The sequence below is a fragment of the Lytechinus variegatus genome, chromosome 3 (assembly GCF_018143015.1).
Source record: "Lytechinus variegatus isolate NC3 chromosome 3, Lvar_3.0, whole genome shotgun sequence".
Lineage (NCBI taxonomy): Eukaryota > Metazoa > Echinodermata > Echinoidea > Temnopleuroida > Toxopneustidae > Lytechinus > Lytechinus variegatus.
The window spans coordinates 12,799,833-12,822,521 of record NC_054742.1 but is presented as its reverse complement, the minus strand read 5'-3'; the positions used below and the strand labels follow the sequence as shown (position 1 = coordinate 12,822,521).

The 22,689-nt window shown below is 34.9% G+C and overlaps 1 protein-coding gene across 4 annotated transcripts; it reads right to left on the bottom strand.

The window, feature by feature from the left end:
• Positions 1-2,900: 2,900 nt before the first annotated feature.
• LOC121410246 (ankyrin repeat, bromo and BTB domain-containing protein DDB_G0293800-like) lies at positions 2,901-20,744 on the bottom strand. Of its 4 annotated transcripts, none has more exons than XM_041602187.1 (2): positions 20,446-20,744; positions 2,901-7,519 (listed from the first exon to the last, which is right to left on the bottom strand). In XM_041602187.1, the coding sequence occupies exon 2, from the start codon at positions 7,160-7,162 to the stop codon at positions 5,384-5,386; it is 1,779 nt and encodes a 592-aa protein (XP_041458121.1). In that variant the 5' UTR covers positions 7,163-7,519; positions 20,446-20,744; the 3' UTR covers positions 2,901-5,383. The 4 variants fall into 4 exon arrangements, with proteins under 4 accessions (XP_041458121.1, XP_041458120.1, XP_041458122.1 ...); XM_041602186.1 differs by lacking the exon at positions 20,446-20,744 and adding an exon at positions 15,435-15,737; XM_041602188.1 differs by lacking the exon at positions 20,446-20,744 and adding an exon at positions 15,628-15,732.
• Between the last annotated feature and the right edge of the window lie 1,945 nt (positions 20,745-22,689).

Below are 22,689 nucleotides of genomic sequence, written 5' to 3'. Positions count from 1 at the left end.
TGACGAGGGGAGAAAAACCAGAGTATTTCAAATTTCATATAATAGAATACAAAAGAAATAGTGAATGGTTGATATCATCAGCCCCTCATTTGCATACGGAACAGGATGTGCATATAACTGTTGTGTGAAATAAAATTTCTTATTTTATATCCGATTTTTATGAAATTCTCTGTGATAAAGCCGATATGAACCAATAGCGCCATCTCGTGTCCTCAACTACTCATACCTGGCCAGTTTTCTGACCCGTAATGCTATAGACCCACTTGAATGATAACATGTTAATTATCTACTCAATACATTTATAACGCAATTTTTATGTTACCAAGTAGAAAAAAAAATTCAATATTTCTCTCAAAACATTTTAGTTTCTCTATACAAATACAATTATAGGTCAATTTATTCTCTGTAGCTTTAAGTAGATATCTGAAAACATACTTTTTAAGACTATGTATTTATAAAACACAGTCAATGAGAGACCACACATAGTTCTCTCCCCCTTTAAGCTTGTTGGATTTTTCTCTTTTTGTTTAAATTTGTTGAGGTGGACTTGTCCTTTGATTCTGTAACCGTTTTTTTACCAATGCCTATAAAATTAAGCCTCAAGTATTTGTCAAGGATTTTATTAACATCACTTCCAAAAGAAGTACCAATTTTCAAAACTAGGAAAAAAATGAGAAAACTTCTTATTTAGATCAAGTTTTTGATATTCTCTATAAGCCACTATGGTTCAATTTCATTTTGAGTGTATTGTTTTTAGTTTCATTGTCCAAAATGCTAAAAAAATGTGCTTATGGATTGAAATTTGAATTTATTTTCAATGCTTGGTTCCTTCAATCAATTGCTTGGGTAGGGAAGGGGGGGGCAAATAGTTTGCCCATGGGGTCATAATACCTAGATAGACCTTCTCCACTGGAGCAGGAGTGTAAAAATTGGTTTGTCACTAATTTTCAAATTAGATTTGTATACAAGCATATTTACTTAATGTTTGTATTTTTGGAGGCAGGTCAAATAATGAAACTATATAGGAGATAACCAAGATGAAGACAATTCTAATCAAAATGTAATAGGAATATACCAAATATGTAAGAGCTGAATCAAGGTCAAACAGGGTGGATAAAGACAGGAAGTGTTAAAAGTGAAACAGAGAAATAGTGGGAGGGGTGTAAAGGATATTAAGACTTACACAATATGAGAGAAGGAAATATAAAAGAATAACAGGAATGACAATTGTTGTGATGGTTATATGGTCTCTAAACATAGAACAATATACTATATGTTTCATTTATAGGTGTAAAAATCATTAAGAGAATTTCTTTAGTGGTGTTAATATGACCTGTGTCTGTATGTATGTGTTTGTGTGTTTCCCCCCTCGTCTTCATGGGGGGGGGGGGGGTTCTACCAATGTTTTTAGATTGCTCCATATATTTTAATAAGTAAGGTGAAGGTTCAAGTAAAGAAAAGGAAATAAGATGGTAAACATTGGAACCCCACCCCTTTACAAGTTTTACTCTCTCATTCCACCCCAACTTGCTATTTCTTTAATCACCATCATCATCATCATCACCACCACCACCACCACCACCACCACCACCACCATCATCATCATCATCATCATCATCAAATCATTACTTCCACTACAACCACACCAGTCATCATCATCATCATGATCAATACCGTATACATCAGGCTGATTGATATATTTTCATCATTGTAACAGTCAAAACTACTTATAATACAACTCCCAAGAATGTTCTCTTATCTGATTGGTCCAAATTGGATCACATGATGTTCAGCAAATTGCACTATGTCATCCAAAATGCACTACCCTGCACTCTGATGTCACACCAAATGCACTATCCTGCACTCTGAGTGCAGGATAGTGCGAAGTCTGGAATTATCTAGAATTTGATCAAATATAGCATTCAGGGCAACTCAGTAACATGGGGGAGGGGGGTGTATAAAACAAACAATGCACACATTCTTGTGCATAAGAGGACATAAATGATGAACTCTGTGCTCAACTCGTAGAATGGATTTAATGCACTCGGTTCTTCAGACCTCATTGCGGTATATCAATTGGCTCTTCGTTCATTATTTGTATAATATCCATCACAACTGCTGTAATCACTACTAGCACTACCACCACCATCACAATCATTATTGTTTGATTTAATCATCACATCTGCCAACACTACAACCTCTGTCATCTTCATGGTCTTCATCACCACCAAACATCATCATCATCATCACTATAAGCAGCAGCAGCAGCATTAACATGAAAGACAAAATATAAAAATATGCAATGCTGAAATATAATTAATACATTATCATATCATATTCTTTATTTGCAAAACATGCACAAGAACTCATGGTATATCACATGAACATGATGTAAATATTATAGAAAACACTGGCTGGAGAGGAAAGGAAATAAAGGTGGCTGGTTGAATAATTTCACCAGTGTCCAAATTGTTTTCTTTATTGATTTTAAGAACAGAAAGAAAAAAAACCATAACACATCAAGGGCATTTTTCACATGATCTAGAAGAATTTTGATACAGAAAAAGATCAACATGAAGTAAAAGGCACTCATAAATAAAACATTAAAATCAATATCAGTGTCGATGTTTGAATTGCTTAATTGGCTTAACAGCCAAACCAGACTGCTTGCATTGATTAGATATGAACAGATAATATTACATCTTAGTTCAGACCTAAGATATTAAGTTTCTTACCGATAAACTTTTTGTCAAGCACTGATGGAAATAGTGATAAATTGTTTTCTTATGCCCTGATGAATGAAATGTTGTGTAAATGATGTAGTGTACACTTTCTTAGTGCAAAACTATATTGAAATCAAACAGATCAACAAAAAAAACATGACACAGAGAATAGTTGGCTCCCTGATCCACACATGGTGATGGGAGATGCCAAAGAAGCAAAAGCATACACTAAAGATAGCTCAGAGAAAAGAAAGATGGACCATAGACAAAGAATTCGTAATAAAAAGCTTCACATTTTGGAATTGATTCAAGTTTCTATAAACTCAGTCATTAGGAACAACATTGCTATTATTTCACAAGACAAAAATGTGGTTTCTATGTTGTGGGAAATCCGCAAACTTTCTTCTATTTCCAGGGCCCCTTTCTGAGTATGAATCAAAGCCACTTCATGACCCATTTGAAATGAAGACGGTGTCTTTTATTTCTCATTTCCTGAAAATACTCGCAAAACCATAGCAAACAATGTGGTTTTATTTTCCCCTCAAGTATCAATTTTCCTTTACAAAAGAACATTCATGATCAGCAAAGCATTAAAACAAAAGAAGCTTTGTATTAATGCAGTATTTCCTGGTAGCATGTACACATCATATTTCTCACAGCATTAATGATATTAATTCTTTCACGTGAAAAAGTATTCCAATAATCTAATCTACGTTAATATGAATCTGCCTGATATGTAACAAGACCAACAAATGAAAGCAGACACAAATACTTTTTACACTTTTGTACGAGCTGCATAGACTGAAATAGGAGAAATTTTCTCTTTCTCATAATGTATGCAATTGACCAAAATAATATAAAAACTGATAACTGAGATTTAGACAACCTAGCCAATAAGCATAAAAACTTTAAAAAACACACATAACTAAACCATTGTTTTCATGAGGAAGCACTTACACTTCTCTGTTTCTTAAATGAACAATATCATTTACACCATTCAGTTTGCTATCAATGATTGAAATGAATCCAGCAAATCAAAGAAATTCAGTTGTAATCAAGTAATAACCACATAATACATCAGAATGGAATGCATGAAGAAAATGTAGTGCTAATGATGCATAATCAGTGAATTACAATAAAACATACACTGTACCTCTAAGTTCAACAGCTTAACTTATATCTTGCAACTATGATATTATAATTCATCATGTACTTCTTTCCATTGGTGATGTACAGTAACCAAAAGTTTTGACTGATGTAACTATCTTTAAGATGAAGGAAATAAGGAGATAAATAAAAAGAAGCATTTTTATCATTCTAACACTCACATTTCAACTTCCTAGCACCAATGCATTGTTATACAATGCCACAAAAATAAATAAACACACAAATTTGTACAAATACAAAAGTTTTTGTAGGACACGATACAAAAATCAAGAACATTGCACAGAGCTTTCCTTCCTATTCAGTCTAGACACTGCAGCAAAAGAAAGAAATAAAAAATAAAAATGCAAGTTACCTTTGAGAAAGGGTGCTTTAAAGAGTTAACAACTTGCAAGCATTGTCATAAATATAAAAAGGGAAAAGGGAAATCCCAATATCTATATGTCATCTGTCAGATTTAGAAAAACCATTAGATTATATGTAGATCAAAACAAAACTAGCTTGAGAGGAATAATTTCGAAGAGAGGGTTAGAGATGAATACTATACAGTTCTGAAATGGGAACAGGAAAAGACAGGAAATTAGGGGGACGAGAGAGAGACAAAAAGAGAAAATGAGAGAACAGAGAGAGAGAGATAGAAAGAGAAAATTAAAATATATATTAAGATTTTTTTTAAAGACAGAATGATACAATGACCTATTGTATGGAGTGTAACATACATGTAAAGAGATACAATTAACATTTATGATTGATTGTAACATTGTATGTACTTTGTTACATACTTGGAGTTCTATTTATTGATTGTATCTCTTATGCAACAGGAATCTGGTCATGTAAAACCTCAACATTTTCATGACAATCATAATAATCTAAGTGTTTTTTTTCCTATTTTCAATAACATTCATGCATCACAGGATTAAGTTACCTTGTAAATGTCAAAACCTCTATCAATCTAACCAAATTGCATAGCTATTGAGTTGAATATTAGCCTCTAGAATGAGTTCAATGGGTGACACTAGGAACAGAATGCTTAAACACCTGCATCAACTGAAGCACAAAATTTGATGTCTTTTGCAATCATAAATATCTTACAGAGAAAATGACAGGAAATTAATAATGATACCATTTTTTTTTCTCCTAGCATGCTTCTTTGATTTTGAGTATGTTTCATAAATAATGTCAAGTCAAATGATATTTGGAATAAAACCTACAATAAACAGACTAGTAACAAGAGAAATCAATTGATAACATTCTGTTCTCTTTGGTATCTACAATCTACTACTTTACCAAGTCACTCTCATGTAGGAAATAATCTTTACACCACATGATTACATTTTTTAATACTACAACAATTCAAAGTATAGAAATCAAGTCTCTTCCTTAGGAAATGATTGCAAAGGTAAGGAAGCATGGATAATCTTTGATGAAGTGGAAGAGTCTTTACTCATTGGATAGATTGTTCACATTTGAAAGCGATATCTGTATGCACCTGTCCATTACAAAATAGTTTCTCGAGCATCTTCCAGGCTTTTAACAAGTTCTGCTCTGGATACATTCAGCATCTTCTCTGCTTGCCTTTGCATATCATCAGCATCAGGACAACTATGACGGAACTTCATCTGTTCAGACTTGGAGACTGTGGCCTCCACGTTGTCTTGTTCTCTGTTATCCTTGAAGCGCACGATACCATTCTGCAAGGAATTTCTCTGGTGTGTACATTTATTGGCAAACTTATCGAGAATGCAAGCACTCTGCCATAGTTCACTTAGATACCTATCATCATTCTCAATTACACTGTGGATATCTTGAAGAACAGTCTTGACAGCAGGAGAGATATCACCGTCAGCATGGCTTAAAATTTCAGAAACCAGAATACTGGTATCCTTGTTAAACTCCACCATAGATTTTGGACGGTCCTTCGTTGTATTTTCTGTCACATCACAACACTCGGTGGTGTCAATGTCTTTTTCAGGTGTTGCATGTTCCCTCTCAATATTGCTACATGGAAGCCCCATTTCAGCCATCGGTCCATTGACATTGCAAGTAGGATGAACCCTGATATGAGCATTGTTATCAGGTTGTTGGAGGGATGCTGGTAGATTGTTCCTAGGTTGGTTCTTGCCCTCTGACATGCGATGCAGTTGTTTCTTTTTACTGCATGATGGTGCTTTCTGTGGAACCTTAGATTCACTAGAAGCCATATTGACAGTTAACTTTTCATTTTTTGGTGCAATAGTCACACCATCCCGGGGAATCCAGGGATCATAAGAATCAGCGGAAGAACTAGTGGATAATGAACTTTGATGACCAATATAACCCCTATGGGAGCTCCATATGAGCTTTAAGTCCAATGAATCTGGTCTCTTTTGCTTGACCCTACCATGTTGATTGAACTGAATACTAGATGGACTCAATCCATGAGTTGTATTATGTCTTTCATGACCTGTACCGGGTCTAGGATTTGGTTTAGCATTAGTGATTATCTGCGACTGAGGAATAGACTGTCTTCCTACCGTAGGTTGAGCACTTAAAGGTCTCTGCCTGTTTCTTGTCCCACGGGTGTGTCTCCTTGAACGACTTGGTCCATTTGACTGTCCACTTTGACCCTGTTTATCTACCTCATGTGTTATGCCTCCATTTCCCATGCGTGCAATCAGTCTGCGGGGGCGTTGAGGAGTGTTATCCTCACTATCGCTTGATGAGCTTGTACTAAACAGTTGTTGCTGTCTTGCTCTAGCAGTTTGTCTGATTCCTCCATTGCTCTTAGAGCTGTGGTCAGTGGAAGACGTGCTGTAATTGCTTGAAGAGGTCCTCATCCGACGGTCAGAGGACCTACGTCGGCGTTGACGTCTTTGGTTTGTGGATGATGTGCGTGTATTACGACTGCTACTGCTGGCAGTACCTCCTGTAAGCCTCTCACTGCTACCTGAAGGACTTCTCTCACTAGGAGGAGAGCGGTTCTGCAGTGGACTGGTTGAGCTACTGCTGGTTTTATGGCTATCCTCTGTCTGCTCATTATTGTTATCTAACACAGTATTTTCTTCAGGATAGTGCCTATCCATAATTGTCTCTTCATTTCTGTTCACAATCCCATTAGTATGGTTACCAACTGATTGTACATTGGTACTCCTAGTATTTTCAATGCGAGCCCACATATTTTCAACTGTATCTGGTAGAATAGCTTCACAACTAGCCCCTGTGACAATGTGTTCTTCGATCATTCCTCGTCTATCATCTAAACAAGCACTAGTTCTTAAAGGGGCCTGCATGCCCATAGCTGTTCGACCTGGCAGAGGTAGAGTGTGGGAGTTACCCCGGATTCTATTCCTCCTCCTTCCTGACTGATCACTATCTCCAGATCTTCCGTCTCCTGGTGAACGGCGTCTTCGGTTGCTCCTCCTCCTCCTCCTCTCGCAAGATGATAATGATATATAAGTGTCCTCGCTTCGACGACACAGAGCCCCGTTAGTGAATCTGGGAGTTCTAGAAAGGTCTAAGGTAAGAGTGTGACTATCCCATCTGATTGGTGGCAGTGGTACATGATGCTCTCTATGTTGGTGTGCTGGGATATACCCTTCTCCTAGGCAGCCATCACCATTCTCTTCCAGTCTATTGTCAGGATGATTTGAGATCTGTAAAAATAAATGTGAAAAAGAGAGATACAAATTATAGAATGAATAATGAATTGGTCAATATGATTCTGTTATACTAATTTCAGTTCCAAACTTCTTTCATTTTACCTCCACCCCTCTGAAGATGAAAAAAGTAACAGCAATATTAATTTTCCACAAGCAGGAAATGAAAGGAAAATGGTATATATTAAAAAGAAAAGCTGGTACACGCATCATAAATCCAATTTTCAATTTCTGTCGCCACAAGCAATCATAACATAAATGTAGAGCGAATGATAGACAGCAGTATGGAGCCATGTAACCCTGTACAAGTCGTCCATGAATGAAGAATGTTGCTGCTTAACATCAACAAATGTAATTACAACTGATGCTTCAACCATAATTATGATCTATAACCATCTGGCTAGATCTCTGCTACAAGCATACTATACAACATTTCAAAGGGAAACATCACCATTGCATAGCAGTAGGGAGAGAGAGTTGTTAATTGTGGAGAGCAGTGAAAAGGTTTCTGAGAGTAAGCTATCAATAGGAATCCTGAGAGATTGAAGAAACAAACTAAACAAATTTCTTCTTGTGAGATCTTCTTTATCTGTGTAAAGCAGAGATTTTAACTATCTTACAGGGTGCAATTGCTTTGGTAAAGAGCTGTTGAAATTGATGGAATGTCTGGAACAAGAAAAGAGAGAGAAACTAAACTGCTATTTGTAAATGTGTCAGTTGACCCTAAAGCAGCATACTATATGTAGGTTGTTCTTTGTCAAATCAAATTATTTGCAAACAGAGTAAACATGGACAAATACTCAAATCCAAACCAATTACAGCAAACCAAGTTTTTTCTTAAAGGAATAATAAAAATAAGTTGTTGGTTAAAATAATTCTGGCTAAAACCATAGTCTACTTTGTTGTTTATTTTTTTTAAATTAAATTTCTGTGATTTCTATGAGTGTGGGTGTCTGAGCAAGGGGTGTGTAGAGAGAAAGGGAATTTTCAATAAAGGACCTTATAAAACATGCTCATCCGACAATTCAGACACATATTGTGATTGATACCCTAAATACAAGTGAATATGCCAGCGAAACATTTCCTTTTTCTGAGAAAATAATATTTTTTCTCCATTTCAACCCTTAAGCACAAAAAGCAAACATTTTCTGAAAACAATTAGACCGGAAGAGTTCAAATTCTGAAATTTATGTATGAGTGTTGGGGAATGGCATACAATTAAGATAAAAGGGAGAAAAGAGGATTATAAGAAGGAAAATACAGAAAAAAAGTGTTGAATAATGAGAATGTTTACTTTCTTCTGACTTGATTATTCAACCTACTTATCTTAGATAAGAATGAATAACTGCAATCAAATTAAGTAAATTAATTTTTGAGTGTAACATTCTGCCCTGCCAGTCACATGTTAACATGTTGAAGCAAAGACGGATTTAGAATAATTCCTCACTGTCAGCTGTGTTATTCTAAAGAGGCATGTATAGAGGGAAGAGAAGAATTCAGAGGACACTGTAGCTAATGAGATTGAATAAAACAAGAGTTCAGGTTTCGGCATCTGCAAGCCACAGAGACAGTGGTGATCGATGCAACACAAGACTGCTTCTTGTTACAATGTAAAGACTTGGAGAAAGAAAACAAATCTTTGATTTGACAAACCCAGCCGAGAAGGTTCAAGCACTAATCAAAATAAGATACTTCCAATGTCAAGTATATATAATACAAAATAAACTGGTAGAGCCGGCTGAAGAAAGAAACCGAACAAATTTGATACTGTGCATAAATCCAATAGCTTGCTTAAATTCAACTGGTGCATTCAAGTCCAAATTTCCCGACAACAAAACATACAATATCTTAAAACCTCTCTTGGTCAACAGAGAGGAATGATTTACTGTTTCATGTAAATCATAAATGGTTTGTCATTTTGAAATATACCCAAGACGCCCGACACATTTACATCTTACCAAACCAAGGCCCAGAAGCATAAAAGTTCCGATTTTGGTAACTTTGCCATCCAATGGAAACTACCATGGTAAAAATGCTCAACAGCTAATCAAAATCTAGGATTCCATGAAAGACACCACAGAATGCCAAAATTACCACACATACAGGTTACTTTTATGAACCACGATTTCACATTCCTAAAGCAATGTACATATGTGCATTCTTCTTGCCTTTTACCAGAGTTTCTTCTGATTTGCTTTCAGGTGGCAAATATTTTCGCAATCTTGAAGGAAAAAATATCTTTCTGAAAGCTCCTAACCCTTAACTACATGTATAGGATATATCTTGTAACCATAGACCTATAGACAGCTTAATGGGAGAAAAAGACTTGCATTTCTTCCAGCAATCTGGCAGAGTTTCTCACCTTCCTGCTGTCATTCATAAAATACATCACTTCCTCAATGAATGAGTGATAGAAATGGAAAAAAAGAGTGGAGAAAATACAAAATAAATCTGAGATGTATCTAGGTCAACTGCTTTGAAATGGGATAACACACTGCACATGCAACTCACAGAGTGTAACCGCAGCCATATTCATTCTCTCTCACACACAAAACCTGCCCCCAAATCTTGTGAATATGCAAGTGAATGACACTTGATGTGTTCTGTACAAATTCATGCTTCATTCACAATGAGGTAGTAAACTTCCTCCATATCACACAGCCAATCTGAAGCAGGAATCATCCTACCACGCTGCTACACATGGATGGCGCTTGAAGATTGGTGGAAATTAATAAAATGCTGACGGGAGGAGTCTCGGGTGACTTTGAGTAGGAGACTTTCCCTGAGGTACCAGATTTCATTTCTTGAATCTAGAAGTAGAAGCTCTTTAATAAGACAAGGGTCATCATCACTAACTTGATGGGGGTCAAGATCATATACCTCTGTCATATATGGTGGGCATTGAGTATCATAATGTATTGAATACTATGTGAAGCCATTAGAAAAAAGGATAAATCCATATAGTTGATATTCCATATAATTGCACAAGGAAAAGTTCTGTGCTTTCATCTGAAATCTTGAATTTATAATATATATTCCTTGTGATTTATTTGGATGTGGAAAGAAGGTAAATCAAACTTTAATGAAGTGGAAAATTTAGTTTGAGCTATATATTTAACAAGAGAAAGAGATGGATGGTGATCTCTATTGAGGGTCACAGCAATGCCCATGGACTAAGATGGGTACAACCTGACACAAGAGAGAAAGTATCTTAAATCACTATATAATTATCACATGATTTGAAATAGTAGATCCATGTATTGACAAATAAAAGACAATTTAAGCAAAAATGCACTAAATTGATGAGTCATTCAAAGAAAATATTTTTTAATGAGGTTTTATTTAGCTTTGTTTCACATTACAAGTTTAAATGAAATTGTCTTGCTAATGAAAACATTTAAAGACTTGGAGAAGACTATGACATCATTCATTAAACCTGAATTTCAACAAGTAGGCATAATCAATTGTAAAGGAATTTTGGAAATTACAGAGTTGCTTTGTGTCTTCACATAGTAGACCTAAGGGCAAAGGGTCACTAAGAAAGTAATTATTCACTGTTATTTAGAAATGCTATTTAGAAATAACCTTCTAATCAATATCTCTTCATATCTAAGACTCCATAATGGTGATATAACTCAGTAAATTGCTAGATGAAGAATAAATCATAGGGGTATGATGTTGATATTGAGAAGGGTGAGTCAGTGCAAGCCATCGGCTATGTATAGAACAGTGGTCTAATATTGGAAAGGAATTGAAAGAAGTAGAAGGAGAGTCTGAAACACCACATACGCATCAACAAAATTGGTTTCTCTCTTCATGTTGACAGAAAAGACTTCAAATCAAAAGCAGAAATTGACAGAGCAGGCTTGGTGAGTAATATAGCCTGGAGACAACTTGAGAGAGATTGTGATTGAAGCATTGAAACTGAAATTATATTTTAGATACAGTAGTTTGAGAAATGTTTACGAGTTCCCTTTAAGAACTAGATACGACCCCCCATTACCAATCTATAGCTGTGTTTGCTTCAATGAAAATGGTTATGGCAAGAATTGTTATTGACAGGGTCATTATGTACTATTATGGATGACATTGTGCCTTCCTTGGAAGAAATTATGATGGAGGCAAAGCAATGTATAGGCATATGAAAAAAGGGACAGATATACTATTACTAGCAAACACTGGAAGTTAAAAAAAAGGAAAAATACATGAATATTGGTATGAAATATTGTGAAGGCATATATAATTTCAAGTCTGGTATAAATTAGTATGTATAAATAATTTGACTGATAAAACCTAAATGATTTCACATCCAACATCAGGAATATGTAATTTCTAATTTGTAATTAATCATGGACTAGGAGCTTATCTGTAATTCAAACTGAATATCATTATCATAACATTTGCAACCCATATATTCCTTCTGGGAAACACAAAAGTTAGTTGTGACTAGTAGCTCCATGGTAAAGACAAGCCAAAATATTCATCATGATGAAGCAACACAAGACATGTGCCCTTTGGGAGCTAGGGTTTCTCCAGCCGGCTTGCCTCTTTGATGTTCTTCAATGAAATCATAACTGTTGGTGATTTCACACCACCCAATAAAAACAATCACAAAATAACCATAATTTTAAGACCATGGTCAGGTCTGAAAATTTATAGATAATAATCCCCTTTTCACCTGCCTAAAACAAATAAATAGTAATCAGCTGGCTGCAGCAAATTGACCCTTGCTTATGTCATAGACAGTGAATGCCCAAGTGACTTTGCAGATATCCCTGCAAAGTCCTTGTAATTTTGAAAAGTAGGCAGCCTACTATGGAGCAGTTTTAGGAAACAAACAGGATAATTTTCACAGAAAATTATTAAAACTACCAAAACACTTGAATCTGATTGGTTTATAACAAATTAGTCAGTGACTATTTGTTTCAAGAAATACTGCTAATCTGTTCTATTTTCTTTCTGAAATTTTCTGCCTTCACATACCGACAGAATACTAGATGTTTTTTGTGATCATGTGGGTGTGAAAGCATTTTTTTTTAGGTGTCTCAAGTCTTCAGCCAGGCAAGAATTCAATTATTGATGAGTTGAAGTTCTACCAGGTACTAGATATCAAGTTGAGATGTCTACTCAGTCATATACAATATCAACCTACATAATTAATGGACAAGTCCACCCCAACAAAAAGTTAATTTGAATAAAAAGAGAAAAATCTAACAAGCATAACGCTGAAACTTCCGTCAAAATCGGTTGTAAAATAAGATTTTTCTTATTTCAAAGTTTTCCTTAATTTCACAAAATAGTTATATGCGCATCCTGGTCAGTATGCAAATGAGAAGACTGATGATGTCATCCACTCACTATTTCGTTTGTATATTTTTGTAAGAAATATTCTAATTTTCTCCTCATTGTCAAGTGAAACAACAATTAATTCCTCCATGAATCTGTGGAATTAGCATTGTTTAATACTATAAATTATGGTTCAGTCAAGTTGGTCCTTTTTGTCACATGTGAAGAAATTGAATATTGTATAATAAAAAAAAAACACAAAAAAGAAACAGTGAGCGAGGAACATCATCGTCTGTCTCATTTGCATGTCACTGAATAGGACATCACTGTTTTGTGAGAAATAAGCGAAATGTCATAACTTTCTTATTTTACATCTGATTTTGATGAAACTTTTAGCGTTATGCTACTTTGATTTTTCTCTATTTATTTAAATCAACAATGTTCTGGGGTGGACTTGACCTTTAAAGGATATATTCATACAATTTATATAAGTTTGTTTGCAATTATGAAAAGAGTGGTAGAATGAAGTAATTAATCTTAGAACCACCCCATGGGTCTCAACTCATTGTATTTGACACTTTACTCATATCACAAGTATGAAATGACAAGGATAAACACAAATTTGAATTCTAAGTTGACGTACATAGGACTTTAAAAATAGTGAATACAATGCACTTTGTTACATTAGTTTTGCTTCATAGATAAATAAATTCATTTTGGCAACTCTGGTATAAATTAAAGGAGAATGAAACCATTGGAACAAGATAGCTTGTGTGAAAACATAAAAATCAAAGAAACAGATCAACGAAAGTTTGAGAAAAATCTGACAAATATTGAGAAAGTTATGAGCATTTGAATATTGCGATCACCAATGCTATGGAGATAGCAAATTGGCAATGCGACAAAGATGTGTGATGTCACTTGTGAACAACTCTCCTCATTACTTTAGTATATATTTCACTTGAATTGCCTCTTTTATCACGTCTATCCATAAATCATGTGTTCTTTCTACATGAGGGCATGTAATACATATTTTTTAAGAATACATCATGGATAAAGAGTTTATATCATCTTAAGAAAAAACAAAAAGAGACATTTTGGGGATATTTTATAGTCCACCAAAGGGAAAGTTGTTCATCAGTGACATCACACATCCTTGTCGCATTGCCAATGGGAGGATCACCATAGCATTAGTGATTGAAATATTCAAATGCTCATAACTTTCTCACTATTTGTCTGATTTTCCTCAAACTTTCTTTATTTTTATTCTTTGATTTTTCTGTTTCTACACAAGCCTATTTGTTCCAAAGGTTTCATTCCCCTTTAACTTCTACCTCTAATGGGTTTTCATGATCACTTTCACCAGCTGTCTTTTCCATTTAATGGCTAAAAATTGTTATTTTACCAAGAACATCTACCATCGGTATACAGAATGTTAGAAATTCATGGTAAAACTTAATGGGTTGGGGTTATGACTGGAAAATTGATTCTAACACCCTTTTTGAGGACATTATCTCTCATCGCCATCTTCTTTCTTTACCAATCTATAGACAGACAGACAGATGGAGAACAGACTGGCAGGTTCCGTATCAGATAGTTGGTTATTATTGTCCAGGATCAAATTGATATGGCTGTTCTTCACAGCTACTACTTGTACCAGACAACAATTAGATCAAGAATTGTGTAAAGCTCATTATATCTCCAGCAGACAGTGCAAGCCACCCAACTACTAATGAGATTATATCTTCATCTTCATATGTATTAACTGAAAAATAATCTAGTCATATTACAGGTAGTTTTGGACTTTTGGTGAGCAAATATAATCTCTTTTATACATGTATATTTCAACAATACTTTTTAATATTATATTTGTAGCCAAGTTAAGCTACTGGTTAAGGGAATCAAACAAGTTATCAATGATCTTTTTGACCCATACACTCCACATTTACGCCTACTAATTGTCTTTATGTGAAACCCAAGTGTTTCAAGAAATCTGGAATGACCAAAAAAGGAAAAGCCAGACTCGTCAATTTTCAATAATGAAAACTAGTTTTGATGTACAAATCTTTCTAAAAATCCATACACAGTTTACAATGAATTTACTTAATCTAAAGGAAAATTCAATGCTTTTTCTTTTGTTCTTTTTAAAGTTTTCTTATAGGAGGGGAAGAGGAGAATGTTTTGATGAAATGAATGCAAGAAATAATGGGTTGGGATTCAGGTTTAGACAGACCTTCCCTTCTCTTCCATCATAGAAAATATTAATAAACATCTAGCTGGCTGTCAACAAAGTGTAATAATGTCTCATTCTTCCCTCAAGGACTTTGTTAAAATGGAATAGATCACCACAGCCTCTTGAAAACCATTCACTAGCCCTGTGGTTATTACATTCAATTCATATCAATCCTCAAAATCGGATATGCTAAGGCAATTGGCAGCTTTGGATGTAATGAAATTGTCATCAATTGGAATCTCCCAGGGTCTTTTTAATGTTCTCCCCTAAAAAAAAACAAGGAATAAAGAAATAAATAAATGCACATAAAGAATTGCAAACATGAAATCTGAAGTAATGAATCACTATGGTGCACTTCCAATATGATTAATCACACAACTAATATCATCTTACCTCAAGACTTGAATAAATTTGAAGACTTGTTTGAAGACTCAAACACCATGATAGCATACAAGACCTAATATATTCCACCCCACCTCTCCTCGATATAATGTCAAAAAGCTTACACTGCAAACAAGGAATCTCTGACTAAAATATTGACTCAAAAATATTGAGTATACACTTATGAAAGGAGATTGGAACACACCCACCAGATGCAAGCACTCCCTAGACTCAAGCCAGACAGTAGGGGAAACAAGCAGGAGCTAGACCCCAGATGGTAAGGTGACCACCCACTAGCAGGGACCTTGAACTCAACTCATTATATGTGACTCATATTAAGAGGGATTTAATTTCTGAGATAATGTGATTAATTGATCATGCCTCACTGGTTTCATTGTATCTTTATATGTGCCAGGTGTAATCATGGAGGTATTATGGTATAACCATGGACCTATTACGTAATAGGTCCATGGTATAACCAATCAAGTGTATCAGATTACAGGATCAATCTGAATGGATTAATGAATTGTCCATTCCAAAGTTTTATCCCACACTGTCCTATCTTTTACCACTGTACCATCTCCTAGAAATTTCCAAAAGTGAGAGTTGAAATGATTAATGAATAATGGCAAATAATCTTGAACAAATAACAAAGATAGGCCTATAAACAAAGATCAACTGTAGGCCTAATCAGTAGAATATGGCCTATATAGTGAGGGTAACAATGACAAATCCCATGACTCATGAAATATCTTATTTTAATATGTGTTTCATCTTGAAAAATATATCAAGCTCTCCAAATTCAGAACTTGTACAAGTTATTAAATACAACCGGCACATTTAGTTCACCTGGCTAAAAGTGGTGTAAAGGTTACATGAAGTGCAAACTCCACAGCTGGTTGAAAAGGGCTTGTCCTACCTTATTTGTCATTAGTAACCTCTGGTTTGCCTCATGAACTTACAATAGACCTGACCCCACCAGGTCTCTCTACCAAGGGACTCATTGGCTGAGCTTCAGTGAGCTGAGGTGACACAGAATACCCCTAAACCCTGGGATCTACCCCACTTTTTATCTTTCCATTCAATGAACATGAAATAGGCCATGGTATCCATTACTATGAGTATGACTCACTTTGACAACCTCATCAATCTTATAAATTGGTAGGAAATCCATTTTAATATCATTAAATAACTGGACATGTGATCATTAAGATTAATAAAACAATTAAGTGTAAAAGATTTTCTTCATATCTATCTGGAGTTAGATCTGTCATCATTGTTTTTCGAGGGTACAGAGTATCTTTGAGATTATTCATGAACTTGAAATGCTAGTGGTTTTAAGGTGGTATCACATATCTCTTATCAGACACCTAGAAGCCACTAGCTACCCTGGTTGATTGAGGCTCTAAAAGAAGAGTTCAAGTTTGAAGGAGAACAGGGAGTGGAGAGGAGACAAGGAAATCATCTGAGTCCAACAAACATCTCTTTATAAGTTTATCCACATGATACTTCTTTTATTCTGATATTAAAGACCACTCCTGTTGGTATCTTACAGGAGTGTCTATTTATGATACTCCATTCAAACCTTGCTCTATAACTTATGATATCAATTTAGATCAACCTATTCAAATATCATTTGTAGGTTTGCTTATCATAAGTATGCTGGACTTGTCATAATATAAGTAAAAATGGACAGGGTGTAATTCACATACTTATGTGCTGTGAGCATTGACCAAAGATAAGTTTACACAACATACAATAATAAAGATGGATAATCTGACCCCATATTTAGTCAGTTTCAAACTAATATTTATTTGCTAAAAATACAAAAAATAAGTTGTAACCTGAAACACTCCTTTTCTCTACTATAACGGTCCAAAGAACATTACATAGCTGAAAACATATCTCTACTAATAACTGCCAGCTTTCAAATCAACCTGAGATGTCTGTCAAATTTGTTTTTATTGCCACTGCCAGGATGTCTCTACTTCAATATTGCTTCATTTTCATTACTTCTAGACTCAATAAGCTTCAATATCTCTAAACTATCCATCTAAGTCTATGGTGTCAAATCATATCACAGTAGCTAGTATTGGGCAGACATTGCCTAGGTCGTGAAGTGGTCATTGTGGAACTAACCTTATACCAATGACCTTTACATATCTAGTCCTCTAGAGATAGACAAGGATGATGCCCAGAATAAAGCACTCAAAGTTTCAATTTCATCTAGCAATCGCTCTCTCTGTGGGTATTCATGCCTGTATTTATTGGTCCTAAACTGATGACATTCACCATTAAATATAGCACTTTGATCATAGGAAGTGGGATATATTACAAAACTGTGTTTCTTTTAGTAAAAGAACGAAAAAAAGAGAGATAAGAAAAAGTCTCTCTTCTGCCTTCATCATCAAATGAGGACGCCTTCAACATTTCTTTTGGGTTCATTTAAAGTAAAATATTGTGCACCAAGTGTGATCTACATATCAACCAAATTATGTTAGTCAGCTCATATTTTGTAATTCAGCAGGAAGAGGTCAAAACATGACTACATACATGATAAACAAATTTCATCAACGTCAAGGTGGCAAGACACTACAAATACTACATACTTCATTTTATGTTAAAGTTGCTCTCAGCCAATACAAGGATTCGCAGCAACAGTGGTCTGTTTCACAAAATGCTCCCCTTGTCGTGTATGAAACATTAGCCTATAATAAAGCAGGCAGATCAGAATAATTCACTAAACCAAAAATCATACACCCCACATAAAAAGTGTCAAGCTGACAAAAAACAAAACTGCATTCTACAGTTAGCAGGATACCATGCATTAATTCAGTGAATGGTTACTCGGTTTCAGCTGGTTCATAGACCATCAAACATTGTCTGAGACAAAGAAAATAATTAAATCCCTAATCAGATAGGTAAATAGACAATAACCACCCACTCCATTCCAATGATGAATGATGGGTAAATAAAATCATTGATATACTGAACATTGAAACTATCAGAAAGTGTGTCAAAGCTTCCAAACTAGTATCTTTACAGTGACATCCCATCAAACCCAACTTTGAGGTATTATTGATTATTGAGCTAACTTGTTGAACTATTCAACTCCACAATAGTTTGTGAGATAGAAATGACAAAGGAATCCATCTCCTTCAATTTAGTAAACAACCCTTCACAACAGTTAATTTGAAGTACCATAGAAAGCTTGCAAGAAAGATAGAAAAGCATGGTTAACAAAGAAACCTCAAAAGCATTGGATACTCTGGTGTAAAGAAATGACTGGTAATTGCCTCTAGGTTTATCCTAAGTATCTACTTATCTCATGAGGTTGGGGCTTAATATCAATCTTTTAAAGAACGAAACAAAGATTTTTTTTCTTTTTGTTTCTTCTCAGATGTGCAGTATAGGGTTAACAGGGGGGGGGGTGGGATGGGGTGAAACCATGTTGTTCGCTGTAGACAAAAAAAGGAGGGGAACATTATTGTTTCCATTCTCATTCATGTCATCCACCATAACACCACAGCATGGAGTTTCTTTATGTCTGCTAGACCCAGTTTCATTCGTCTGTTTGGATATAATGTTTCCTCTGAATAGAAACATCAATATTTCAAAGTTGAAAGGAGGTTGTCTACATAAACTCAATTCATCAATACACAAAAGGCATTTTCATCGTGGGATTGAAACATCAATACACATTATCATATAAGGGTGCCACAGGGCTTTATTAGAAGAATAGAGTCTGTTGCTTACAATGATCACTGCAAGTTGAGATGCACTGACATGTATTGATAAAACCATATACACTAAATAAAAAAAAATATAAATATATACCATCGAGAAGTAAATATGACACTTGTGAAGCAGTAAGGGGGGAAGGGGGGGGGGGGGCTTGTAAAAACAGGCGAACAGCAGTTAGTTATTTTTATCTCCAATCTGTTGAAAAAACAACACTGACTAAAATGTGATGACTGTAAATTACACAAGACAAAAAAGAGGTTAATTAAATATATAGGCCTACACTCGTTGGAGGTAATTAAATTACCTGTTCTCAAATCTACAATATCAATACGTGTGACTTGATGACAAGTTTCTTATCAAAATTTAATTATACTGAGGAAACAAATGAAAAAACAAAGAGTTGCACTAATTGAATTGAATTCTTCAAGTATTAGAAGAAACAACAACAATGCTCTGTGATTGTGTGTCATAAACAACCCTATGTTAACTATATATCCATGCACGCTGAACTCCCCTGAACTTTACAACATACTGCATTAATCCGTTTATCAATCCCTTTATTGAGCTAAGGTATTTACTATCCAGACAGGAAGGTTAACTGGACATATCTTAATGAAGACTTCATCACATCCATCATGATGACATAAGATAGTTTTCATCTAATCCTCATCCTACCATTTAGTGACATCTAATACATCACATGGAATGGCTAGCTTACAAATTGCACCATCGTCACTACGGTGAAATTAAATAGGTGACAGCAATCGTTCATTACTTCAATTAAAACACAACACAACCAGGACCTTCATGCTAAAACCACATTTATGAGTGAAAACAAACTTGTTTTTTTTATTACAAATATGTATTTTTCTCCATCAGTAATTGTCCACATGACTAAGCTTTAGTACTTTTTTTGATACAAGTTATCTTCGGGGTTGAGGAAATCATAAAAAATTACTCTGTCATAAAGTAAACATATCAGTATTAATTGTTTCAAAAAACCTATTTACAGCATAGCTTGTCATAGATCAGTTGAAGAATATGCCTATGCCATTTATACCCTTCTAAACATACGCAGGATTATAGTTCGTACAAAAAAAATCTATGCTGTATCAGATATGAGAAGAATTACATTATTTTCTTCAAAATAATCAAGCTGAATGGTGACCATAACCTCAAAGGCATATAAAATTTTGGGATTTTATTCCAGTCACTCTTGTAATATGAAAATATATGAGACCCTTTAGTGAGATCACTGAGAGAATCAGAGAATACTCACATTAATTGAAGAAGATAACAGCAGAATCCAATAATAATACCATCCATCAATTATATATCTCTGGTTATTGACAGCATTAAACAGGCAATCCTCAATAAATGCCTATTCCTGTGAGCTGGATGAAAGAGCGAAGATTATAACAGATAGATCAAATAACTTGACAGTCAGTCATTGCCAATAAGAGAATCCCTACAAACCAGGAAAATTGAGAGAGAAGATGATGCGTGACCTGTTGGTAGGAGCTCCAACCATTGAATGATTAAAGTTCAGCAGCCCCTAACCGCACCAGCAGCACCGAGAAGGCTGGGCAGGCAGGCAGGCTGGCAGGCCAGACAACCACGTAATAGAATTGTTTAACCTCCCCATTGTGCTATTGTGTGTTTGGTGGAGTGTGCGTGTCTGACTGATAACAGGTAGGCTGCTGTAAGTGCTCTCATGCATGCATTCCAAATATTTAATAATGCAGCATTATTAATAATGAAGCGGTAACATCAAAGACACAACAGAGTGAATTAATAAAAGTCTCTAATGGAAAGTAAAGTTAAGAGAAGAAATGTATTGCAATAATACTTAGTCCAAGAAAGAGCCAATTTTAGAAAACAAAGATACATGCTGGTAGTCTTAAAAACATTAATAAGTATATAAAGATACCTGCAAAACTTTACTTGTGTATGCAGAATGATTAAAGAAAGTGGGTGGCAGGAGGAAGGACCTCAAGGGTGGGGATGCTACAATTGTACAGATAATATATATTTACTACAGAATAAGTAGAGCAGCATGTATGTCCGTCCCTTTCCCTTTTCTCATGCAATATTAATATTATTATGCATGTAAATTCAAATCATAACAAAAAAAATTAATATTTATCAATCATAATTCATAAAAAGAAGAACAAAACATTTTTTGTGGCAGAAGAGCAACTGAAAATGATTCCCACAGCATAACATTTTTATGTTTTAATGCGAGCGCTTAGCAGGGTCTTTTTTCAGAATCAAAAGGGGACAATGTATATATTCACAAGCACCAGTCAGTTCACAAGTAATTGTAATTTATTGTGTGCATCCACACCCTTATGATCAGATGAAGTTTCTATGATTATTAAATAGTGATAATACTCAAACATTCCTGAACTAATTGTGCATTCACCATGCCTCACATCAAATAAATCAAGTTAAGAGTTTCAATGAAAAGATACAAGGTATTTTAATGATGTGGGAGGTGTAAAAGCCCCATATGAGTCAGAGGCAATGTTCATCATGTAACCTCAAGGTTAGATCATGGAGCTACTAGATTGTAATTGAAAAAAAAAATGCAACCAGTATGTTGATTATCAGACTGTAGGGTAATATATCCTATCCACATTGCTCATTTAAATTCAGTTGAAAACTAGAAAGATTATTTTTACTAAATCATGTGACACATTTATATAGACAAGCAATAATAATGAATGAATAATGAATATTAAAAAGAAAATAATGCTCTTTTAAAATGGGTGTTTGCTCTTTGTAAAATGAACTTCACAATCGTCTGCTTCCCCCAACAAGGAAACTAGCACGCACATGCGCAAAACACAATTTTGAGAAGAAAAAAAAATTACCTTATTTTTGTGCTTTTAGCAGCTAGTGTATAATTTTCTGTCCTAACTCTCAAACTTTCTGACAAAGCAAGATTTTTTCTTCATCTATATTTTTATTATATTTTATTTTAAAACACTCTAAACGCTTCTAATCTTAAGCATGAATACCACATACCCTTTTCTTGAAAACAAAAATATGCAATCCACTGATCAATTTCCTAGAGAAAAGACTCTAACGCGAAAGCGCAATCCAGTTCCCAGAGAAAGGCCGCTAGTGCGAATCTGTCTATGTGTGTAAGCACGTTGAATGAAAATTTGTCTTTTTTGGGGGGAACGAAATGCGCGATCCAGTTCCCAGGGAAAGGACGCATCAATGTGTGTAATGCATGTTGGCATGTTTTTGCTTATTATGTCATAATAATATCATATTTAGGTTCAAGAATGGTACCAGAAGAAAATTCATGACATTTTTCCATTTCAGCAATTCAAAAAAATTAAGAACATGTTGATAAGTTCTTTCTTGCAGGAAGCCGACAATATATCTTCTGTTTTTTTTTATATTGTATTTATTCAAAGATCCCATCCAAACTCATATTTCTAAAAATTGATAAAGATAGTTAGATGAAAACTTCATAGTTTTCTTTTTAAAACTCAAACCCGGCATAAAA